Consider the following 18,932-nt stretch of genomic DNA (forward strand, 5'->3'; position numbering starts at 1 on the left):
CGTTGATATTAAAAGAAGAAAAAGAAAATGATTAAAGATCCGATATTAAATGCAGTAACATTTTTGATGATACCTTTTATCATTTTATTTGGTTTATACATACAATTTCACGGTGATTACACTCCGGGTGGAGGTTTTCAAGCAGGAATAATTATTGCCTCCGGGATAATATTATACTCAATGCTATTTGGTGTATCTACAACTCTAAAAGCAATACCTTATTCTGTGATTAGATTGACTAACGTGTTAGGTATTTTAATTTATGGAGGAACGGGCGTTGCAACAACTTTACTTGGCCAAAATTTTTTATCTTATGATATCTTGTTAACCAATAATAGAACCGGTCAAAAATTAGGTATTTTTTTGGTGGAATTAGGTGTAGCATTTACTGTCTGCTCCTCTATGTTAATTATATATATAAATTTTGCTCGTAGGAAAAAACAATGACTTTATATAATTATACGATTATTATTGTATTAATGGTGCTAGGTTTATATATTATTATAAACGATAAAAATTTAATCAAGAAAATGATAGGGGTAAGCGTCTTCCAAGCATCTGTTTTGTTATTTTACATATCTCTAGGATATAAAAAAAGTTCCTTGCCTCCTATATTGGTTTCAAATTTTTATTCATATAGCAATCCTATACCCCATGTTTTAATGCTTACTGCTATAGTGGTTGGAATTGCAACATTTTCAGTTGGATTATCCATAGCAGTAAAAATGGAAGAAAAGTATGGAACAATTGATCAAGACAAGTGTACATAAATTAACAGTATCTTAAACTATATGAAGTAACAAATAGCCACAATAAAAGTAAAATTATAGACTTGCTCGTTGTAAGTTTGTTTGTTAATAAGAAATAAAATTATAAACTATAAAGGTAATGATGTCAACTATTCATGATGCAGAAGATAAGAAAAAAATTATCAAAGATCTGGTAACTAAGAGTATAAAAAAGGGTGGTTTTATCACCTTTGATGATATAAATGATAAATTATCAGATGAAAATTTTTCGTCTGACTTTATAGAAGATGCTATATCTTTATTGCAGGATTCCGGAATTAATGTGCTTGAAAGTAGCGAAGATGAAGAAGATATTCCTTCCAACAGTGATGATAGTAAACTTGATGATGATGACACATCGCCAAATGTTACTGCAACTTTAGTACAAAATGATGATCCAGTTAGGATTTATTTACAAGACATGAGCTCCGTAAAGCTTTTATCAAGGGCAGATGAAATCGAGATAGCAAAAAAAATTGAATCTGAAAAGCATAACATGTTACGCACAATAATTGAAACATCAGTAACATTAAAGGTGATAAAAGTATGGCGTGATGATTTAAGTAATGGAGCTCTCTTACTGAGAGAAATTATAGATCTGGATGCAATTTATAACTCTGATTTTAATGTGGTACCCAAAGAAGAAAGTGAAGAGAGTGAAGAAAGTGCTGAAGATGTTGAGGATTCTAAGGACATTTCTGAAGATGCTGAGTACTGTAGTGATGATGAGAAAGACGGTGATAATGAAGATATAAGTTCAGTCAATTTAAATGTTTCTATTCTTGAAATGGAAAGTGACTTATTGCCAAAGGTCATAGTTGCATTGGATGAGGTAATTACTTTAACAAATGAAGCGTTGATATTAAGAACAAATTCTAAAAATTTCTCTAATGAGCTAGAAAATTTGTATAATCAAATATGGTCTATAGCATTACAAATTAAGTTAAGTGATGCTGCTGTTGCCAGAATTACACAAGAACTTTATAAGATAAATAGATCCGTCACGCTTGAAGAGGCTAATCTTATTGCTGAGGCTAGAAAATACAATATCGATAGAGAAAGTTTCTATAAAGTTTATGATGACGTGCTTTTAAAGCACGAATTGAAAAAGATCAGTCTTTTAAAGATCAATGAAAATCAGTCCTCTTTTACAGGTGAATTAAAAAACAAATTTTTAAGGTTTATAGACGATAACTCTGAACATATAGCTAGTACCTTGAACGGTATTAAGCAGCATATACAGGAAGATAACGTACAAGAATTTAAGGAGCTAATCAAGAGAATACAAAAACACGAACGAGAAGTCTCTGAAGCAAAGCAAGAAATGATTAAGGCTAACTTAAGGCTAGTAGTTTCCATTGCTAAGAAGTATTCAAAAAGAGGCCTTGATCTGCTTGATTTGATACAAGAAGGCAATATTGGTCTTATGAAGGCCGTGGATAAATTTGATTACAAACGTGGATATAAATTTTCAACTTATGGCACTTGGTGGGTAAGACAATCAATCACTAGAGCAATACCTGAGCAGTCTAAAGTAGTTAGAATACCAGTTCATATGGTGGAAATTATCAGTAAAATCAACAGAGCATTAAGAAAGATGACTCATGAGATGGGAAGAGAGCCGACGTTAGAGGAATTGAGTGTAGAACTGACAATGCCACTGGAAAGAATACGCAAAGTTATGAAAATAGCAAGGGATCCAGTAAGTCTTGAAGCTCCAACAGGAAAAGATGATAGTAGTACCTTTGGTGATTGTATAGAAGACAAGCGAGTCTCCAGGCCAGAGGATGCTGCAATACTTGCTGACTTGCGTGGCATTACAACCAATGTTCTTGCAACTTTAACACCAAAGGAAGAAAGAATTTTAAGAATGCGTTTTGGCCTTGGTAAAGATGGGAAGGAACATACCTTAGAAGAAGTAGGAAAAATTTTTAATGTAACACGTGAGAGAATTAGGCAAATAGAGGCAAAAGCACTGCGCAAGTTGAAACATCCAAGCCGCGCTAGAAAACTTAGAGGGTTCTTTTAAGTATACGTGTCAAGTTAAGAAGAAGCTAATTTTGCCCGGAAAAAATGGAGAGAAAGTTAGGCCAAAGTTGTATAATTTCACCGCTATTTTTCTTTTTTTATGAATCTAGTGAAACAACATGCTAATCTACGGTAAATATTATGACAAACAAAAATGACAATTCTAACTCAAAGTATAGAAATTTTTATGTTCTGGGTGATAGTTTATCCGATAATGGCGCAATCATTGGAATTTTAAATAACTTATCCTTTGCAAAAAGCATAAAGTTTGATGACCCTTTTTATCAAGGAGGATCTTTTAGCAATGGCCCTACTGCTGTTGAATATATAGCAAAATATTTAGATTTAGACGAATTTAAACCTGGGTGGAGTTATTCATTTTTTGGTAGATGTCACGAACAGCAAGGTCAAAACTATGCAGTTTCATGTGCAACAGCGTCTGAAATTTTTGACCCTATTTTTTCTTATTTCTTCAATAAATTTCGTTTAGCTAACCAGCTAGATGCGGTAATTAAACATCATCCAGATATAGGTAAAGAAGATTTATTTTGCATCATTATCGGCGGAAATGATGTTATGGTTGCCACTGCTTATGACAATACTAAAGCGGAAGAAGTGTTGGAACAAGCAGTGAGTGAAATATGTAATGCACTTAAGGTTCTAAATGAACATGGTGTTAAGCATGTAGTTGTTGCAAACGCACCTGAAGTTGGCTTAATACCAGCTTTTAATAGAGATGAAGAAGCAAGGGAACTAGCTACAAAGCTCACGGAGAGTTTCAATGCAAAACTGGCTAAAGGCTTAGATTATATGAAGAAAAGTACAAATCTTGAAATAAAAGCATTTGATCTTAACTCTAAAATGAGAAGTATGTTTAGCGAATACAAGAGCAAAGGTTTAAATTGTCAAGATGCATGCACATCGAACATTGCAGACCAAGTTGGGAGATTTAAAGAAAATAAAAAAATACTCTTAAAGTTGATATTTAAAGGGGAACTTGACGTTCACTATAACCCTGGGTGTAGCAAAGAAACACTAAAGGATTATTTCTTTTTTGATTATTTCCATCCAACTGCGGAACTTCATCATGAAGTTGGTAATGAAGTGTATGAGTTGATTTGACACAGTTTTTTTGAACATATCCTTTTAAATAGTAACCAGACTGCATTCTGTGATTTTTAGCAAAACACGATCTTTCATTTGAGCTTTCTTCAATTTAAAATAAATACAGAAAATTGCTGCCTATAGCTAAACTGACTTAGATTTACCGACAATTTGAAAAACCGTCATCCCGCTACTATATAGTTATTGATATATATTTTCTTTTAAGCTCTTGGTTTTGATCGATAAATGTAATCATTTCATCTTCTAAAGTTTTAATTTGATTACGTAAAATTGCAAGAAGTTCCTCTATTTGTTTGATTATAGATGTATCAGTTACCTGTTGGATTTGGGTTTTTTGTATTTTTGCTATTTCTACAAGTTGGTTTCTACGAGATAATTTTTGTTTCAAGCAATCAATATTACCATTACTAACTGTTAAAGGAGTAACACGCATATCTGTATTATTAATATAACGTGAGATGATACTGCAGTCTATTTTATCAGTTTTTGTAGTAATACCAAGGCTTTTAGCATAGTCTCTCCCACCTTGGTTGAATGACGTACACCTCAAAACCATTGCTTAGTAAAGTATAGGCACATAATTTTTCGTATCCACCAGTTGCCTCAAGACCAATTTTGGTTACATTATGCAAACGTAAAAAGTCCAGCATTTCATCAATGGATTGTACATTGTTTTCAAATATTTTATAATGCTCAAGTGGGTGAATGTGGAGATCTAATTTACTTTTGCTAACATCAATGCCAGCAATAATGTTTGATGAATTCATAATTCCTCCGTAATAATAACATATACTGCATTTTCCAGCCTTATATACGAGCCTAAAAGCTCAATCAGTTGTTCGGAACTTTCAGTATAATAAACCAGAGAAGAGAACCTTGCTGAACAACGATTCTTATAATCAAGGGGCGTGACGGTTCCTCTTCTCTGTGTGTCTTTAATATCACTACTTTGATATTTATAAAGACTTGTTCTTAACATATAAGGGAAGTGTCCTCTAGGTAAGATTGTGGAGTATTCGTTGTAGCATTTGGCTGTTCAATTACGCTAGTTGATTCTTTAGGTATACTATTTCCTTCAAAATTTCCATCTTTTTATTATGTTCTCTTTAGCATTTTGAGAGTGAATTATTCTAGTTTTGATATTTAAACGTTTTGTATCTGCTGTAATGATTTCACTTCCAATTTGCTATTCTTTACATATTGAATTGCAAGCACTAACGCTTTACTCCCAGAAGCTGTGGTACTGTAAGCTATATTTTGCAAAATAGCAGTTCTCCTGATATCTTTGCTATCTGAGACTGATTTCACACCTTTTGAAGTATTGATCACTAGATTTATTTTTCCATCTTTGAGCATATCAACTATGTGGGGTCTGCCTTCTCTCACTTTATTTACAGTTTGTGCAGCAATGCCATTATTATTCAGATAAGAAGCTGTACCTTTGGTTGCATATATTTCAAAACTCAGTTCTTTCAACATTCGTACAACAGGCAATATATACTCTTTATCATCATCTTTTACTGAAACCAGAGCTGCTCCTTCTGTTGGTAACTTGTATCCCGCAGCCATATGCACTTTTGCAAGTGCAGCTTCGAAAGATGAGTCAATTCCCATCACTTCTCCTGTTGATTTCATTTCAGGACCAAGTAGAATATCAATTCCCGAAAAGCGCGTGAATGGAAAAACAGCAGCTTTAACTGCAAAATGATTGAAAGGCTCGTTTTCCTGATTCAATTTTTTACCCAAAATAACTTGAGTGGCAAGTTTTGCAATAGGGATGTTAATTACTTTGGAAATAAAAGGAACTGTGCGACTAGCCCTTAGATTCACTTCAAGTATGTATACATCACTAGACCTCTTGCATAACTCGATTTCTGAAGGCAATTTTGTCGTCAAAGCTTGTCTGCGCTCCTCAAATACATTCGAGTATTCTGTGGTGCTCATCTGCACTTTTTCTAAAAATTTCTCATCACAAACAGGTTCTGCAAGAGGTCTATTCTCTTGAACAGCAAATTGAATGTTTATCAGACCTTTCACTTCTAGTGCAAGAGCTATTCTTTCAGTTTGTAGCTTAATCTCTTTTATTACTTCGTCACTCAATGTATTTGTCGGTATTGAGCATGTTGAATCACCAGAGTGGATACCAGCTTCTTCAATATGCTCCATGACCGCTGCAATGAAAACTTTTTCCCCATCACATACAGCATCAACGTCAACCTCAACTGCATTGACTAAAAATTTATCAAGAAGCAGCGAACCATGCTCAAAGATTTTAGTTTGATCTAAGACGTACTCTTTAAAGCTCTGAGTATCGTGTCTAATCGACATAGACTGACCGCCGAGGACATATGATGGCCTGACTACTAGTGGAAACCCCACCTTTTCTGCGTTGGTTAACGCTTCTTCTACTGAATGGCAGATAGAATTTTCAGGTTGTTTTAAATTAAGTTGCAAAGCAAGGTTTTTAAACCTCATGCGATCTTCTGCAAGGTCAATAGAATCAAACGAAGTTCCCAGAATTTTGAAACCTCTCTCGTTAAGCACTTTGGCTAACTTTAAAGGTGTTTGACCGCCTATTTGAACTATTACACCAACCAGTGTGCCATTTTCTTGCTCTTTACTTAGTATTTCAAGCACATCCTCTGCAATGAGTGGTGCAAAATATAAACGATCAGCGGTATCGTAGTCAGTTGAGACAGTTTCGGGATTACAGTTGATCATTATTGTTTCATACCCCATTTCTTTGGCGGCAGAAGCTGCATGTACGCATGCATAATCAAACTCAATACCTTGACCAATGCGATTTGGACCACTTCCTAAAATGACAACCTTTTCTCGGTCAGAAATATTCGCCTCACATTCCGTTTTATTTTCAACATCACCCTCATAGCAGCCATACATATAAGCAGTGCTCGATTCAAATTCAGCTGCACAGGTGTCTACGCGTTTATAAACTTGTTTAATGCCAAATTTTTTTCTTATTTCTTCGATTTGTTTTACTCGATCTCCAGCGTGTAACGCTGGCTGGATCCCAGTGTCACGCACTGGGATGACATTAGAGGGTACTGGAATGACAGAGGTAGGTCTATTACTTAACTTTGCTAATCTTGCATCTGAAAATCCCATTTTTTTCAGCTCTAACATTTCGTACGCAGTTCCAGGAAATCCATTTTCCTTGATTTTTTGTTCAGTTAATATAATTTGCTGTATATTTTGCAGAAACCATAAGTCATATCCTGTAATCGAATTTATTTCTTCTATGCTAATTCCGTGGCGCATTGCGTCAGCAGCAATCAGTAATCTGTTTGGTAGCAATTTTGCTAATTGAGATTTTACGTGATCAATATCAATGTTCTCAGGAAATACTTCATCAAGTCCTGTAAGATCAGTTTCAAGTGAACGAAAAGCTTTCTGCAGTGACTCATTAAAAGTGCGGCCTATAGACATTACTTCTCCCACTGATTTCATGGAGGTTGATAGTTCACAATTCGTTCCTTTAAATTTCTCAAACTCAAATCGAGGAATTTTAGTGACGATATAATCAATCACTGGTTCGAATGCTGCTGGTATTATTGGAGCACAGTCGTTACGTATTTCGTCGAGCGAATAGCCAATAGCAAGTTTAGTTACAACTTTTGCAATAGGATAGCCTGTTGCTTTCGAAGCAAGTGCAGAAGAGCGAGAAACCCTTGGATTCATCTCAATCACAACGAGGCTTCCATCTTCTTTAGGATTCACTGCAAATTGAACATTTGCACCACCGGCACTAACATCAATTTCTCTCAGCACTGCTATAGATGCATTTCTCATCTGTTGGTATTCTACGTCACGCAGAGTCAAAGCAGGAGCAACAGTTATGCTATCCCCAGTGTGCACTCCCATCGGATCAACATTTTCTATCGAACAGACTATTATGCAGTTATCTTTACAATCGCGGATAACTTCCATTTCATATTCTTTCCAGCCAATAATTGATTCATCTATCTGAACTTCATTTATTGGCGAAATTTTGAGAGCACTTTCTGCGATATTGAAAAACTCCTCTTTATTATATGCTATACCACTACCTGCGCCACCAAGAGTGAATGATGAACGGATGATTGCTGGTAATCCAACGTAGTCCAAAGCCTTTTTTATTTGTTCTTGATTTTTTATAATGATACTTTTGGGGTATTTCAGTCCTATTCTATCCATGGACTGACGGAATAACTCTCTATCCTCTGCTTTTTTTATTGCTTCTCTATTTACCCCTATTAATTCTACATTGTATTTGTCTAACACTCCATCATCTGCAAGTTTTATTGCACAATTAAGTGCTGTTTGCCCGCCCATTGTTGGCAATATTGCATCTGGCATCTCCTTAATTATAATTTTCTCTATGATTTCAGGCAGTACCGGCTCAATATAAGTTGCATCAGAAAACTCAGGATCTGTCATTATAGTTGCGGGGTTGGAGTTAACTAAAATGACTTTATAACCTTCACTTTTTAATACTTTACAGCTTTGCGTTCCGGAATAATCAAACTCGCATGCCTGACCTATAACTATTGGGCCTGCTCCTATTACTAATATAGATTCTATATCTGTACGTTTTGGCATAATTACAATAACGGTCTTTATTCAAGTAATGTTACCAATCTTTCCTGTATATGTGAATTTTTATTAAACCTATTAGCTAATTACTTTTAGGCTTGACGCAGTTATCTAAGTGGAGAAAGTCACCTCTCCCCACTCGACTTCAAAACCGGACTTGTGACTTTCACCACATCCGGCTTCTCTCTAACTTGGTGTTTGTCATACATACTTCTCCATGTAATTAACATTTCAAAGCTTGGTAAATTTGTTTTTATAGCTTAAATACAGCATTCTCTATATTACTAGAGAAGTCGTATTCATTCATACCTAACACTTAATGTTGGCTCATAACATATTAACCACTACTCACAACTTTACCTTCCAAATTACAGTGTCCACGTCAGCATATCCTAAACATTACTTTAGGCCTTGGCTTCTTAGACAATCCTCATTATAGGTGCATACGGGTGGCTCCCTGCTTAAAGAATAAGAGCATCTATAATGTTACTCCGTTCCATGAAATTGTTTCATGTTAGACTTAGGTTCCAACTTTTTGCCGGGAGATGGGAAACATCTTAATCAGACCAGTCAAGTTCTAATTATCCACTTTCTCCGTACCTTTTGGTCTATGCGTTAACCAACCTTATTTCGCATATCGTTCGTTACGACAATTCAGGCATTGGTTCCTCTCGTAACCATATCTAACTCTGTTTGCAGGGATTCACTATAAGGTTTAGTGTTACCTGCTTTTATCTCATGCTTGCATCCTAGAGGTTGCCACTCTCTAAAATGTGAGACATACATTACCCACGATGTCTAGGGAAGATGGAATTTTACCATCACAAAATCACGACTTTTGGGTCGCACTAACTGTACGAACATTGCAATTTGCGTGGCAGATTCCAGTGCTTGACACACAGCTGTACAAACATTCATTTTTGAAGGTAAATTGCACAGCAAATGATGTCATTCAAGTAGCTGACACTGGTTCCTTTATGACGGCAGTGCCCAGAGGTGTCATCCCAGTCTGGGATCCAGAAAACTTAACTTTAAATAAGTGGCTGCATAATAAAGACTAGATTCCAGTGTCAAGCACTGGAATGACACCATAGAGGCACTGGGATGACATCCTTCCTAGTGGAGATTACTCTCAAATCACAATGTTCATACAGTTGTGGGCTTAACGGTATCTTTGCAGATACTATGGTAATTTATTCGGGAGATTTGCTGAGCGGTAAGATTTTTCCTGATACGCTGCAATCGTTAGAAGCTAATTCCACAAATTTATCTGTTAGTTCATCAGGTGACACCAATTCAGATCCAGGAAATGCCTGCTCACTACCCACAGGTCCTTCCGTGTATACAGCATTTGCACATAATTTTGTATGTTTTGTCTCAGATGCATATATTTTCACCATTATTTCCAGTGCAGCCTTACTTGCAGCATACGGCATCCAATATGGATAAGAGGAAGGAGAAAGTGTCACTTCTGAAGTCATGAATATCGCTCTTCCAGCATTAGACTTTTTTAGCATTGGATCTAAGTTTTTTAGTAAGTACCAATTGGCAGTAAAATTTGTATTCATTACGTTCTGTAGCTCTTCAATCTCACAGTCATGAATGGGGTTCAGTTTGCCTAAAATTCCAGCACACGCAACTAATATATCAAGTGCTCCAGATTCTGATAATTTCAGGCTTTCTATCATGTTTGTCAGTATCTTTACATTCTCAAAGTCTAAAAGATCAAGCTGAATTAGTTTCACAGAGCCTTCTTTAAATTCTTCAAGCTCTTCAATTTCATTATATAGTGGCCTGAGATTATCAAGAGATCTTGAAATCAGAATCACACATGCACCTTCTCTTATAAACCTTTTTGCAACAGCAGAGCCTATTCCACCTGAAGCTCCGGTGATTAAAGCTACTTTACCTTCTAACTTACCCATTTCTTTCTCCTTAGCGAGATCCATTGAAATATTTTAGCTGAAAATTGAATTTTGCTCCATATATAAAAATCAAACTTAGCATATAAAAAAATAGTAATGACACTACCACACCACCTAAACTTCCATATATCAAATCCAGTTGGTCAAAGGAAGCTTTTAAGTATTGCTTAAAAGCTGAAGCAGAAATCGTCCAAAGAATAACAGCTACACAAGATCCAGGAAATACGTCTGATAAGTTTTGTTTTATGTTTGGCAACATAAAATATAGCCAAGAGACTATCATAAAAAGTACAAATTCAATAAGTAAATACCTAGTATAACTTAGTCCCTGATAGGAAAAATCAATTAGCATTGGCACTAATGTAGAGAACACTATAGTTAGAGTTATAATAAGCGTGATCACTAAAAATTGTAATATACTGAGTACCCTTCTCCATATATAAGGCGGCGAAACCGGAATTTTATAAGCTTTGTTCAATACTGTTCTTAGCCCTTCAATTGTTGACGAGGCGGTCCAAACAGCACCTACAATTGCTAAAGTTAGTAAGCTTTGTGGCGGGCCTGATATTATCTCCCTAATACGCGGCATCAAAGATGATAAAATATCCTGTGGCATGTTATCAATGATAAATACCCAGCCAATGTTATACTGGTCTAAGAAATTTGCGAATGTTGATGCCACAGCCATTAAAACGATGAGAAAAGGAAATATCGATAACAGGATTAAAAATGACAAATACCCTGCGTGCTCCACTCCATCATTATAAATTGTGTCAATCAAAGCACGATAAAGGCAATAAACGATGCTGTAAAATTTCTGTAGCATGTAATATAAATGAACAAGAAAAGTATTCTAAATGAAATAAAGGATACTTTTAAGCAAAAAATCCTCACCATTTACTTAAATTTAATCAAAGGGATAGATAATTTAACATAGAACAGGAATTATCGGAGGCGTAATGAAAAATTTTCTTCTACTTGTGGCGTTAATTCTCTCCTTTGCGTTTGATGCGCGTGCTGATCTAGATGCAACATCAGCAGTGATATGCAAAATAATGAGCTATACTCACGGCATAGGTGGACCGATGATCACAATAGTGATAATAGGTGCAGCATTGCTTGCGATATTTGGGAGAATGCCGTGGCCAGCGCTTTTTGCGCTCGGTGCGTTTACTGCTGTGTTTTTTGGTGCTCCCGCAGTTGTTTCAAAAATAGCACCAGATACAGCAAGCAAGTGCGTGCCGTGTACGGGTACTAAAACATTAAAAGAGGATCCTGCGGGATCAGGAATTTATAAGTGTGGTTAAAAAGTATTAGGTAAATGATGCTTCTTGTATCATTTACTTAAATTTAACTAAAGTGAAGTAGTGTAAAGTAAAAATTATCGGAGGCGTAATGAAAAATTTTCTTCTACTTGTAGCTTTAATTCTCTCCTTCGCATTTGATGCACATGCTGATGCAACATCAGGAGTAATATGCAAAATAGTAAGTTATACTCATGGTCTAGGCGGACCGATGATCACAATAGTAATAATAGGTGCAGCTTTGCTTGCAATATTTGGCAGGATGCCATGGCCAGCGCTTTTTGCACTCGGTGCATTTACTGCTGTATTTTTTGGCGCTCCTGCAGTTGTAAAGGCAATAACAGGAAAAGAGACGACTTGCACCCAAGTAGGATGTACCTCTGCCGCTAATGGAGGAACTTGGGATCCAACTAAGAAAGAATGTACCCTTCCATAAACCTGTACTGAAGTTCTCTTTATGTTTTCACTTGAAAGTGGTCAAGCTGACCACTTTCAGTGTCTATGATTACCTAATAAATTCTCTTTCTGTAATCATATCAGTTAAAGTCTGGATTCCAGCGTCACGCGCTGGAATGACAAGGCTTATCGTCATGTCACCGCGAACCGTCATACCGCGATTCATTCGCGGTATCTCAGCCGCTAACAAGAGATCCCGCTAACAAGTAGCGGGATGACGGTTGTCGTTTAGCCATAAATATTTAAGAAATTTACCAAACGAAAAAAAAGGCAAAAGAAGCCCTGGTCATTGTCTATTTTCAGTATTGGCGTTTTTTAAGTCTTAAACACTGCAATTTAGCTGCTTTTGAATGCGACTCACCTTAGTTTGAATGTTTAAGAAATTTACTAAGCAGAAAAAAAGGCAAAAGAAACCCCGTGTTAGCTAGTTGTCACTCTCTAATCCTGCAAAATCGGCGTACTATACTGTCTTAAACGACTTATAAGCGCGTTTCAGCTTATATAGGTAAAAACCCAGAAATGTTGTGAAGACATAAGGTGCACATAGTGCAAAAAATTAAAAATAAGACGCCAACTACGTTGTTTTCTTGCTGTTTAATCTGCACAGATGAAGATAACTGAATACCTTCAGTACCATGATAAGGGGGCTGGCGAGGTTTGTCAAGGAAGTTTTGCATTTAATTCATTTGATAATTCAAAAAACTTGAAAGAATAAAGATAGCTATTGAAATTATCTTGATTTACATCAGTTATCCAAGTTTGACATTGAATACTTAACACTTCCTCCATTAACGCCTTTCTGTAATGTTTATCCAGATGAGACATTATATCATCAAGTAGAAGAAGTGGTGCCTTATTGTAATGAATACACCTTGCTTTTACACTGGATAAAATAATAGAAAGCAGTAATAACTTTTGTTCTCCAGTGGAGCACAGATTTATTGGTACGTTTCTTTTTTGACAAAAAACCCGAAAATTATCGTTATGCACACCAAAGGTTACTCTACCAGTCAATGAATCTTTTTCTCTGTTTTCCTTTAGACGATTCTGAAAATATTCTGCAGTATCGTTCAAAGTTAGTTGGCTGCTGAATTTCAAACTTGCCTTCGGAAAAAGCTCACTGGAATGGTTATCAATTGTGTCTTGTAGTGTCTTTAAAACAGACGATCGCACACGTAAAATACTAACTGCATTAACGGCCATTATGTTTTCAAGACTAGAGAGCCAATTTTCGTCCAAGGTGTTCTCTCTCAACAGTTTACTTCGCTCACGTTTAGCTTTTCTGTGTTTCATGTAGCAGCAAGTGTAATTTTCCTCAAACAGTGAGACTATACGGTCTAAAAATTTTAATCTGTCACTTGGAGAATTAAGAAGAACATAGTCCATTTGTGGAATCAGCCATATTACATTGGATATCTTATACAAAGATGAATAACTCGATTGCGTTTTTCCATCAATTTGTATTAGTTTCTTATCAAAACTCTTTGCGATACCAATTGAATTAAAATCCATTCCATTAAAAAAATCATAGTGCACTACCCAATCTTCATTACTGAATCTATTTTGTATCTCACTGGCTTTTGCTTTTTTCATTCCATTGCTTTTAGCAAGCAACGAGATTGCTTCAAGTATATTAGTTTTACCAATACCGTTTTTGCCAGTTATTACAACTGAGCTATCATCTGAATCCAGTTCAAAGTTTGAGTGGCTACGAAAATTATGTAATTTCAGCTTTTTTATGTAGCAATGGGTAGCCATTAACCTATTCTTTAGTTTATATTCTCTTTACTTCTTCCAGAACCTCATCAACATGTCCACTAACTTTTACATTTTTCCAGATCTTCACTATTTTACCTTTTTTATCTATTAAAAAAGTAGTGCGTTCTATTCCCATATACTTTTTGCCAAACATACTTTTCTCTACCCAAACACCATATTTTCCCAACATTTCAGCATTCCCATCAGAAACTAAAGAAAACGGCAGAGAATATTTTGCTTTGAAGTTAGCGTGGCACTTGACACTATCTTTTGATACACCAATTATCACTGTGTCAAGGGAAGAAAAATCATCTATTTTATCTCTAAAGCCTTTTGCCTCCATTGTACAACCCGGAGTATCGTCTTTAGGATAAAAATAAAGAACTACATTTTTTTTATCAAAAAATTCACTCAGTGATAAATTTTCATCAGAATCTGCTGGCAAGCTAAAATCGGGTGCATTATTTCCTACTGCTAATTCCATACCTTGCTCCATTAATAACACTTCTATCTATAGTAGTATATTGTAGTCAGAGTATCAAATTTTATATATAGCTAACAGATAAGATTCTTGATGGGGGCTTATTGATGAATTTCTGCCTACCTTCTCGGCTTGCCGCTTTTGATAAAGTGTGGTTTTCGTCTGATGTAAGGCCATATCAAATAGATCCTATTAAAAATCAATCGAATCTTCACATGTTTGTTCTTCATAAAAGAAGTTCAATGTTATCGTAGTACCAAGTTTTGCTTCACTTTTAATGTCAAAAGTTCCACCCATTAACTCTACTAATTTCTTGCTTAGCGGCAATCCGATGCCCGTACCTTCGTTTCTATACCCCGAATCTGCTTGGCCAAAAACAGACATAACTTTATATATGTCCTGCTGCATTATTCCTATTCCATTGTCATGAAACTCAATAGTTAATAAGTTTTTTTCTATATTTTCTTTTACCACCATTCTTATTAAACCACCCTTTGGGGTAAATTTGATTGAGTTTGATAATAAATTTATTATAACTTGTTTCATTCTCTTAGGATCTGCAATAACTAATAATTGCTTATTAGGTATCTCTTTTTTTAAATTAATCTCAGTTTCTCTTAATTTAGGTAATAGCATATTTATGCATGAATCCATTATTTTGTTCAGGTTAAACTTCACTTTTTCTACTGTTAAACTACTTGATTCAGCTTTAGAAAAATCGAGCACATCGTTAATTAAAGCAAGTAAATGCGTCCCTGCATTATATATATCGTCTGCATACTCCTTGTATTGAGAATTATCCATTGAACCTAAAGTTTTATTTTTGATCAACTCCGCAAATCCAATAATAGCATTAAGAGGTGTGCGTAATTCATGTGTAACGCTTGCAAAAAATTTTAGCTTATTTGCATTTTCTTGCTCTAATGCCTCTTTTATCTGCTGTAATTCAATGTTAGTTTTATGTTGCTTGGCTAGCATTTGGGTATTAGAAAAGTGCAAATAGAACATTATTAATATTAAGATTATTAATAATAGGCCCAAAAATGTTAAAAACAGGCCATATGCTATAACATAAGAATTATTGTAGTTTCGAAGAATCTTCAAAAAAAACAACGGTTTAACGCTATTTTCATGGAATATAGGGAAAATAGAAGTTGATGTATTTCCTGTAGTATAAAATATTTCTTGGTTACTTAATAGTTTATCAATTTCATCGTTTGTAAGTAACTGTTCATAATCATAATCTTGAGTGTTAAAATTACTGAATATTATTCTGCCGTTTTGATCATACAGTATTAAGCTGAAATCCTTTACTTTGCTCACTGATTGTAATAATTCAGCACGTAGTTTTACTAGTTGGTTTATGTAGTCAAAATTTTTGTATTTAATGTGATGCTTTTCTATTAGTAAATAATGGTATTTTTTTATTATGCCATTTTCCAGTACGCTTTTTAAGTTTACACTTGAATCACGGTAAGAAGAAAGGAAATTACTCCTTAGTAAATGATTACAATATATCACACTGAATAAAATCATAAAGATCGATGAGAGTAATACAATAACTTTTGTGTATTTGTTTTTCTTCAACGCAGAAAACATCAATTTACCTAGCTTATACATATCCTTCTTATTGTGAAACAACGGTTTTTATGTTATTAATAGTAAAATTTAGCATATAATATTTTATGACAATTTCTCCTATTTTGCCAGTTTATTCTCCTGTTAATATAAATTTTTCTCATGGCAAAGGTATCTACCTATATGATGTTGATGGTGAGCGCTACGTAGATTTTCACTCCGGAATAGCCGTTAGTAGCTTAGGTCACACTAATTCGCGATTAATTAGTGCTCTAAAATTGCAAGGAGAAAAATTATGGCATATATCAAATACCTATAATATACCTGCTGCCAATAATTTTGCAGAAAAATTAATAAACAACAGTTTCGCTGACACTGTATTTTTCTCAAATTCTGGATCAGAGGCAGTAGAATGTGGACTTAAGATTGCTAGGATCTATCAAAATGGAAAAGGCAATAAAAATCGTCACAGAATTTTAACATTTCATGGTGCATTTCATGGAAGAACCTTTTTAACTTGTGCTACAAACGATAAACAGAAATTTTCTGAATTACTAAATCCCTACATTGATTGGTGTGATAACATCGAGCCCAATATTGAGAGCGTAAAGAAAGCAATTTCAAGTGGTATAGGCGTTATATTAATAGAACCAATACAAGGGCAAGGTGGTATCAAAGTAATGAATGAAGTCTTTATGAAAGAACTAAGAAAGCTGTGTGATGAAAATGGCATATTGTTATTTTTTGATTGCGTACAATGCGGTGCTGGTAGGACAGGAAAATTATTTGCATACGAACATATAGGAGTGGAACCTGATATATGTGCCCTTGCAAAGGGAATAGGCGGCGGGTTTCCGCTAGGGGCTTGTCTTGCGACTGAAAATGCTGCTAAATATATGGCGGTCGGTATGCACGGTTCCACTTTTGGTGGCAATCCGCTTGCAACCTCAGTAGGTAATGCTGTGCTCGAAGAATTGCTCAGCCCCGGCTTTTTGAAAAATGTTGAAATTAGAGGTAAATACTTAAAAAATAAACTAGAAGACTTAGCAAGTAAATTTCCAATAATAGAGGAAGTAAGAGGGAAAGGGTTAATGCTTGGAATAAAAGTGAAAGCAGACAATCAAAAGTGTGCAGAAGAGTTAAGTCATCGCGGCTTGCTTACCGTTGGGGTAACATCAGATAACGTTGTGAGAATTTTACCTCCACTCATTATCACTGAAAAAGAGATTGATGAAGGCATCGAGATTTTGACTCAATATTTATCTGAGAAATCTTCTGATTAGATACTTGCATTAATATGAACGACAATCTGGTATGCTTAGGAATTATTACCTCTCCTCACGGAATTAAAGGAGCTGTTAAAGTAAAAACCTTTACTGAAAAGCCTGAAAATATCTCCTTATATGGTAAGCTAATAAGTGGTGATGAGAATTATAAAATAGACTCAGTATCCGTCATAGGTGATAATTTAGTAATAGCTACAATAAGCGGAGTAAATTCCCGTAATGAAGCAGAGCTTTTAAGGAATAAGAAGCTATATATAGAAAGAAGCAAGTTACCAGAGCTAAATGATGAGGATGAATTTTACCAAAGTGACCTTGTAGATATGGAAGTAAGGCTGGAAAGTAATGAATTATATGGCAATGTAAAATCTGTGTATAATTTTGGCTCAGGGGATATATTAGAAATTTTAGTTATCAGCACAAAAAAACGCATTATGCTATCTTTCACTAAAGAGATATTTCCACATATAAATATAAAGGGGAGGTATATAGTATTAAATATACCAGAATTTATTGACTAATAAAGACTTTGATATTTATATAAAGCTACTTATAATTGTAAGATCAAACTGAAAATGTAATTATGGTAGAAAGAGCTAACGATATCAGACCAGGTCAGGTGTTGGAACATAACGGCGGATTATTTTTGGTTGTAGGCATTATGCATACTCAACCTGGTAAAGGTGGTGCATACATACAAGCTGAAATGAAAAACATTAAAACCGGAGCAAAACACTATGAAAGATTTCGTTCTGATGCAACAATCAGAAGGGCAATTTTAGATGAAGAGGAATATGTTTACCTTTTCACTGAAGGAAACATTGTAAATCTTATGCATCCAAGTAATTACGAGCAAATCACTATAAATTTGGACTTATTGGGAGAAAAAAAGATTTATTTACAGGATAACATGAAAATTAAAGTTGTAGCTTATCAAGACAAAATAATTTCTGCGCATGTGCCTGATTATGTTACACTTGCTGTGAAAGAAACAGAGTCTGTTATTAAAGGACAAACTGCTACTGCTTCTTATAAGCCTGCAATTTTGGAAAACGGAATGCGCGTTAACGTGCCTCAGTTTATAAAAGAAGAGGATAAAATTGTAGTATATACTCCAGGTGACAGCTATTATGAAAGAGTGAAAGAGTAAAAAGAAGGATGTCCATCTCATCACCACGAATTAATGTGATGCTTGATTCTGTGCGTAATGCTTCCAGGCAGCTTATGCGCGATTTTAATGAATTGCAAATTTCTAATGTTAAATCAGCAGACTTTATCAATAAAACTTATTCAAAATCCAAGCAAACTATATACGATTGCTTGCACGACTACAAACGAGACTATGATTTTATTTTTGAAGATGATACTGATCAAGAAGTAAAAGATGACACTTATACCTGGTTTATTATGCCTATAGAGGGCAGGGAGAACTTTTCTAGTTGCATGGTTTATTTTGCAGTATCAGTCTGTCTCATTCATAAAAATAAAGTTGTGGCAGCTGTAATTGATGCTCCGGCTCTTAGAGAAACTTTTTGGGCAGAAGAAAAGAAAGGTGCTTTTCTTGAGGATTTTAGATCTCGTCATGTAAAAATGCGAGTGAAAAGCCGTGAAGG

At 35.1% G+C, this 18,932-nt stretch overlaps 5 protein-coding genes across 5 annotated transcripts; 2 read left to right on the forward strand and 3 right to left on the reverse strand.

The window, feature by feature from the left end:
* Positions 1-891: 891 nt before the first annotated feature.
* Positions 892-4,853, forward strand: LOC136412489 (RNA polymerase sigma factor RpoD-like). Its single transcript, XM_066395557.1, has 3 exons — positions 892-2,731; positions 3,307-3,684; positions 4,747-4,853. The coding sequence occupies exons 1-3, from the start codon at positions 892-894 to the stop codon at positions 4,851-4,853; spliced, it is 2,325 nt and encodes a 774-aa protein (XP_066251654.1).
* A 231-nt stretch (positions 4,854-5,084) lies between these two features.
* Positions 5,085-8,540, reverse strand: LOC136412490 (carbamoyl phosphate synthase large chain-like). The gene has a single exon (XM_066395558.1). The coding sequence runs from the start codon at positions 8,538-8,540 to the stop codon at positions 5,085-5,087; it is 3,456 nt and encodes a 1,151-aa protein (XP_066251655.1).
* Positions 8,541-9,727: 1,187 nt separating this feature from the next.
* On the reverse strand, positions 9,728-10,459 carry LOC136412491 (uncharacterized). The gene has a single exon (XM_066395560.1). It carries the CDS (start codon positions 10,457-10,459, stop codon positions 9,728-9,730), a length of 732 nt encoding a protein of 243 aa, XP_066251657.1.
* A 4,191-nt stretch (positions 10,460-14,650) lies between these two features.
* LOC136412492 (uncharacterized sensor-like histidine kinase R01002) lies at positions 14,651-15,436 on the reverse strand. The gene has a single exon (XM_066395561.1). The coding sequence runs from the start codon at positions 15,434-15,436 to the stop codon at positions 14,651-14,653; it is 786 nt and encodes a 261-aa protein (XP_066251658.1).
* Positions 15,437-16,716: 1,280 nt separating this feature from the next.
* On the forward strand, positions 16,717-17,319 carry LOC136412493 (acetylornithine aminotransferase-like). The gene has a single exon (XM_066395562.1). The coding sequence runs from the start codon at positions 16,717-16,719 to the stop codon at positions 17,317-17,319; it is 603 nt and encodes a 200-aa protein (XP_066251659.1).
* Positions 17,320-18,932: the final 1,613 nt, after the last annotated feature.

Source organism: Euwallacea similis, chromosome 12, assembly GCF_039881205.1.
Source record: "Euwallacea similis isolate ESF13 chromosome 12, ESF131.1, whole genome shotgun sequence".
Taxonomy (NCBI): Eukaryota; Metazoa; Arthropoda; class Insecta; order Coleoptera; family Curculionidae; genus Euwallacea; species Euwallacea similis.

What these genes read in the sequence shown, in the direction of transcription:
- LOC136412489 (XM_066395557.1), top strand. Translation starts at nt 892, where the DNA reads ATGTCAACTATTCATGATGCAGAAGATAAGAAAAAAATTATCAAAGAT. An exon ending in AAAAATTTTTAATGTAACAC is followed by an intron (nt 2,732 to 3,306) that starts GTGAGAGAATTA and finishes AATTTCGTTTAG; the next exon opens with CTAACCAGCTAGATGCGGTA. An exon ending in TCTTAACTCTAAAATGAGAA is followed by an intron (nt 3,685 to 4,746) that starts GTATGTTTAGCG and finishes TGCATTTTCCAG; the next exon opens with CCTTATATACGAGCCTAAAA.
- LOC136412490 (XM_066395558.1), bottom strand. Translation starts at nt 8,540, where the DNA reads ATGCCAAAACGTACAGATATAGAATCTATATTAGTAATAGGAGCAGGC.
- LOC136412491 (XM_066395560.1), bottom strand. Translation starts at nt 10,459, where the DNA reads ATGGGTAAGTTAGAAGGTAAAGTAGCTTTAATCACCGGAGCTTCAGGT.
- LOC136412492 (XM_066395561.1), bottom strand. Translation starts at nt 15,436, where the DNA reads ATGCTAGCCAAGCAACATAAAACTAACATTGAATTACAGCAGATAAAA.
- LOC136412493 (XM_066395562.1), top strand. Translation starts at nt 16,717, where the DNA reads ATGAATGAAGTCTTTATGAAAGAACTAAGAAAGCTGTGTGATGAAAAT.